A 5880-nucleotide genomic window follows, 5' to 3' on the forward strand; every position below is an offset into this window, starting at 1 on the left:
TGCCACTGGGGGGCAGTAAAACGTATAGTATATATATACCTAGATTTAATAAACTTTGTATTTAACTTAACAATTAATAAATGATAATATATAACATGACATTTTGAATCTTTAAATTTAAGTATGTCTACCGTGTGAAAAAAAGGGGAGTATTTTTCTCCTTTGTAAGAGCAAAATTAAGCTAGAATTGGAAGATACGAAGAGTCACGTCATTATTCAATCCATAAACTAAAAACGAGAAATAAATGAATAACGAAATCCAGTCAGTTTAAGGCCACATATCACAATCGAAATTAACATATTTAGATTATTATCAACGCCATGTTGGGATCTGAGCATGGAAGTTTTGTACCGCCTCAGATACGGTAATGTTTAAAAATGTCGTAAAAAAGATGATTTGTTTAATTTATTTCTTTGTTAAACAGAAAGCTACACAATGGACTATCTGTGCTGTGCCCACCACGGGTATCGAAACCCAGGTTTTGGCGGTGTAAGCTCTCAAGACTTACCGCTGAGCCACTGGGGGCAAAATAAAATAACAAAAGAGACGAATAAACTGGCTCCTATATTCCTATACATGTTCAAGAATGGTCTCATCAAGCCAAGTAAAAACAGTGAGAACAGCTAAATCAGATAGCCAACAAAAATTAACTCATTTAAACAATTAATAGAAAATATTAATATTTCAAAGACAGATGTTGAGTTGTAATTGAAGATAAACAAGTTACATCATGTAAGCCATGATGATTTATAACCCAAAGTAAACAATGTTACATCATCACGTAGAGACTATACATCGTTATCACGTCTATAAGCTGACACCTTGCACAGACGGTGTATAAGATGACGTATTTATTCGACATATAACAACAAAACGTCATCACTTAGACACTGTACACCGTTATCACATTCCTAAAATGACATATGACTACACTCAAGTACGTACATCAAACATCCTGCACTACATCTAAGATATCTCAGTATATAACTCTAACATCCAGTATGCTATATTATGTGCGGAACATTCAGAGCGGAGATATCTACAACACTGGTATCATACCTTCGTATGCACAACTTTACTTATGTGTCTAATAAATCTAGCTTCTTCGTGTAGCTAGCTTATAATCATAGCTTCACTAAAACAAGCCATAAAACCAGTAATGTACCACCTGACATAGATGTCGTGACAAACTAAAACAAGCCATGAAACCAGTAATGTACCACCTGACATAGATGTCGTGATAAACTAAAACAAGCCATAAAACCAGCAATGAACCACCTCACACAGATATCGTAAACTAACAGGCCATAAAACCAGCAATGAACCACTTCACATAGATATCTTGAGAAGTAATTGGTTAAAACTAAATAGTTTATTTAGGTACTTAATATTGTATAGTATGTGGCTTTTCTAGAATTTGTCATAAACATAACGATCACATTTTTATTTATTTACAGCATGGTAAGTTACTGAAAAACAGCAACAACAATTAGTAGCCAAAATTTTGAATTTAAAGTTTTCAAATATAACTTGGAACTTCACATTTTGCTTCAAAAATCTGTTAAAGAAAAATACTTAAAAGTTTGTGTGTGTAAACCAGCATGTGAAACGTGTGTGTATACGTTTGTAAAACATTAACAATATAACATTTTTCAATGCGTATCTTTATTATTTTCTTGAATATTTGTCTAATTTCTTGAAAATAATGCACAATATTGTTCATACGTGGGCGCAGTTCTGCAGAATCTAAAGATTACTGTTTAAATTATAATACCGAATACGAAGAGTCTTAATTTAAGCTTACGTAAGTCCGAGAAATCGTCCACTAGCACTACTTCCTTCAGCAATTCGGGCGGTGACCTCTTCAAAACACTATGAACTGTCCGCAAGAGGACGCTCCAAGCTTCATTGTGGAAACAGATGATGACACTGGTTTGCGGTAAGGGGTGCGTGTGCTTCTGACTTCTGCATCTGTAAAGTAACCATACCGGAATGAGGTGACAAAGTTATTCTACCAAGCTTCGGTCTTTAAGTTGGTTTGATACGAGTGAAAATCGCGTCATTATGATACATAGACAGACGTAGAGAAAGAGAGAAGTTTAATATGACATTATTATATTTTACTCGGATCCAAGTGCGTCGAGAAGTGACTCGTGTTAATTTCAGCTCTTAAGAGATTTTGGGAGATATCGTATCGATCTTGTTACCAAAGATTTATTATCAGTTGGATGGCCATACTGTCACATGGACAAGTTGAGACAGTGAGCCCGTGAAAACAAAAGATAACTAGATAGACAATAAAAGAGTTAATCTATTAAAAAGAAATAAAAGACAGACAGTAAACCTGCGACACATACACAAATAAAAAGACAAAGAGAAACAATTAACCTGTCAGAAAGACAGATACATTGACAGTCAGTAAACCCGTGGCATACGCATAGACAAAAAGATAGAGAGATTTAGTCTGTTAGATACTTAACGTAATAGGTGAGACAGATAGTTCATCTGTTAGAAGTAGATACATAGACAATAACATAGAAAAAATAGATAACCTGATTAAAATTTGTTGAGAATATCTTTTCAAAATTTGAATCGGAATTTCTCTATAAAACATAAAAAAAACACAAAATTAACAAATATAACCTTTTGTAACATATTCCAAAAAAAAGATGACAGTAACTGTTTCAGAATATTTTCTCTTTATACACGCTCTCCTCCTCCTCCTCCCCCCCCCCCAAAAAAAAAGAAGAGAAAGTATACGTACTCGTATCAGAGAAACATCTTTGCCCCAAGTCCCAACAGAAAAAACAACAACAAAACTATAAAAAAATAACTTCCTCACAAGCCCCGACATAAAAAATTAAATTATATCAGAGCCTTATCCACTCACCCCAAGGAAAATTGAATTAAGAGTTATTAACAAATATCCCCGCTTATGTGTAGTTTTGTTTGATCAACTTTTAAACACCCTGGAGGGCGAGTTCAACTCTGTTGTTTCAAAATTTATGAATTACATAGCAAGGTGTAACTTTTACCAATAACATACACTTTATACACCACAGACCTGTCAATCCATGAATCAATAAGGCAGGCAACATTTGGTCGCTCACAAAACATTGATCATTTTCTATGTCAAATGCACGCGCGGTTATAGTTGTTGTCTCTTATATTTATGTAAAATCTATACCACCTAAAACCTTCATCAATTATAACTAAATACAAAAAAAAAACTTCGTATTATGTTGAGGGTACGAGTTTTATTTTCCAGGTCATATTGGCCCGACGCAATGTAAAACAAAGTGAAAAAGCCTTGAATCAATAAATTATGATTTTTTTTTCTGGTTACACCTTTTAATCTAGTGTGTTAAATATTAGACATCAGTGTAAACCCTCGTTATAATAAACCCAAATATATACATATGTAATTGCGTCATAACATCATGGAAAGCAGTAACGAGTCAAACAGACCCGAAGCGTAATAGGAGGGTTAATTTTTAACACAAGTAATAATTTTAAGTAATTATGTTTATTATTTAAATTTGATTGATTGATTTAACATTGCACGTAAGTACTGTTGTTTTGTTGTTACGTGCGAGGGAATAGTAAAAGATAGTTTCTATGTGGTTGTTGTTTTCAACCTGAGCGACACCGCAGATACACATGGGTAAAAATATGGCGTGGTCAGAGTTCAGCTATAGTCGTCCCTAATTTTTAACTATTGATGTGAAGTTTGGCAGCCAGTTCGGAGCACACCGAAAATTATTTGTTCTGGACAACAGGATTGACTATAACCCCTATAAAGCACCCGCGACTGAAATTACGAAGAATGTTCAGCGGTGTCTCAGGGTGAACTTTGGGCCTTCAAATACGCAGCCCGTCACGCAAACTACTAGGCCACATCCGGCCTGTGGACGGAGAGAAAATAATATTTAAAATGTTTGAAACTTAACAAGACTTAAAACTGCGGCAAGAAAATTCAACATATATGTATATTGATTTGTTTGTTTTTAATTATGCACAAAGCTACACAAGGGCTATCTGTGCTCTGCCCTCCACGGGTATCGAAACCCAGTTTCTAGCGTTGTAAGTCCGCAGACATACCGCTGTGCCACTGGGGGGGGCATGTATATTGAACTCACCAACTGTTTGTTTGTTTGTAAATTAAGCACAAAGCTACACAATGGGCTATCTGTGCTCTGCCCACCACGGGTATCGAAACTCGGTTTCTAGCGTTGTACGTCCGAAGACATACCATTGTACCACTGGGGGGCACCAACTGAAAAAATACCACATCGACGTTTCGATGGTCACATTTTGTCTTCCCAGGGGTCGAGAGAAAGAAGAAAGAGATTTCAGCTCATAAAGTAACGTATGTAAATAAATATTTAAAACATTACTGGATCAATAATTATTAATTATTTACTAACAAACTTCAAACATTCATTGATACTTTCAAAGTATGTTTACATTTTTCAAATTCTTAAAAATGCTTTCACGTGGTTGTTTGCTTTCTTACCATATTTGGAAAAACAAAAAATCTGATATATATATATCGTTTGTCGCTCCCCCACAGCGGCACGTCTGCGGACTTACTACGCTAGAAACCGGGTTTTGATACCCGTGGTGGGCTAGCACAGATAGGCCATTGTGTAATTTGTGCTTACTTACAAACAAACAATATATCGCGTGTCACGTGGTTGTTTATTATCCTACCCCATTCGGATTAGAAACAAATTACAGGTGTAGGACGTGTGCGTAGACATTTACGATTTTTTTTCTTTTTTTTTGTTGTTAATTTCGCGCAAAGCTACACCAGGGCTATCTGCGCTAGCCGTCCTTAATTTAGCAGTGTAAGGCTAGAGGGAAGGCAGCTAGTCATCACCACCCACCGCCAACTCTTGGGCTACTCTTTTACCAACGAATAGTGGGATTGACCATCACGTTATAACGCCCCCACGGCTGAAAGGGTGAGCATGTTTGGGTGTGACGGGGATTCGAACCCGCGACCCTCAGAGCGCCCTAACCACCTGGCCATGCCGGGCCTTTACCTTTGTAAGTTCGTAAACTTTTCACTGACGGAACGGTTATTGTAAGTAAAAACTATTTTGTGTCGTTAAATTTAAGCTTATAAACCTAATGTTAATCTTTTTTTTTAATACTTGTAAAAATCTCAGATTCGAAAAATATTGTACAAGGTGCTATAATTCTAAACACCAACTTATCATTTACGGCTTGTGGAACATGCTTTATGATATAAAAGCTTAAACAGGGGCTTGTTCTACTATAGTTCAGACAAGGAACAGTTCTACTGTTCTACAGTAGTTCAGACAAGGAACAGTTCTACCCTGTAGAACAGTAGAACTGTTCCTTGTCTGAACTACTGTAGACAGTAGAACTGTTCTTTGTCTGAACTACTGTAGAACGGCAGAACTGTTCCTTGTCTGTAGAACTTAGTTCAGACAAGGAACAGTTCTACCGTTCTACAGTAGTTCAGACAAGGAACAGTTCTACCGTTCTACAGTAGTTCAGACAAGGAACAGTTCTACTGTTCTACAGTAGTTCAGACAAGGAACAGTTCTACTGTTCTACAGTAGTTCAGACAAGGAACAGTTCCACTGTAGTTCAGACAAGGAACAGTTCCACTGTTCTACAGTAGTTCAGACAAGGAACAGTTCTACTGTTCTACAGTAGTTCAGACAAGGAACAGTTCTACCGTTCTACAGACAAGGAACAGTTCCACTGTTCTACAGTAGTTCAGACAAGGAACAGTTCTACTGTTCTACAGTAGTTCAGACAAGGAACAGTTCTACCGTTCTACAGACAAGGAATAGTTCTACTGTTCTACAGTAGTTCAGACAAGGAACAGTTCTACCGTTCTA

The 5880-nt window shown here is 36.5% G+C and overlaps 1 protein-coding gene across 1 annotated transcript in view; it reads right to left on the reverse strand.

The window, feature by feature from the left end:
• LOC106465717 (putative polypeptide N-acetylgalactosaminyltransferase 9) overlaps nt 1–5880 on the reverse strand; it is a 49998-nt gene that overhangs the window by 34444 nt on the left and 9674 nt on the right. Inside the window, exon 3 of the mRNA XM_022393635.1 lies at nt 1806–1972. Coding sequence (XP_022249343.1) covers nt 1806–1972 — 167 coding nt within the window. The remainder of the gene's footprint in view (nt 1–1805; nt 1973–5880) is intronic.

The sequence above is a fragment of the Limulus polyphemus genome, unplaced genomic scaffold (genome assembly GCF_000517525.1).
Source record: "Limulus polyphemus unplaced genomic scaffold, Limulus_polyphemus-2.1.2 Scaffold2028, whole genome shotgun sequence".
Taxonomy (NCBI): Eukaryota; Metazoa; Arthropoda; class Merostomata; order Xiphosura; family Limulidae; genus Limulus; species Limulus polyphemus.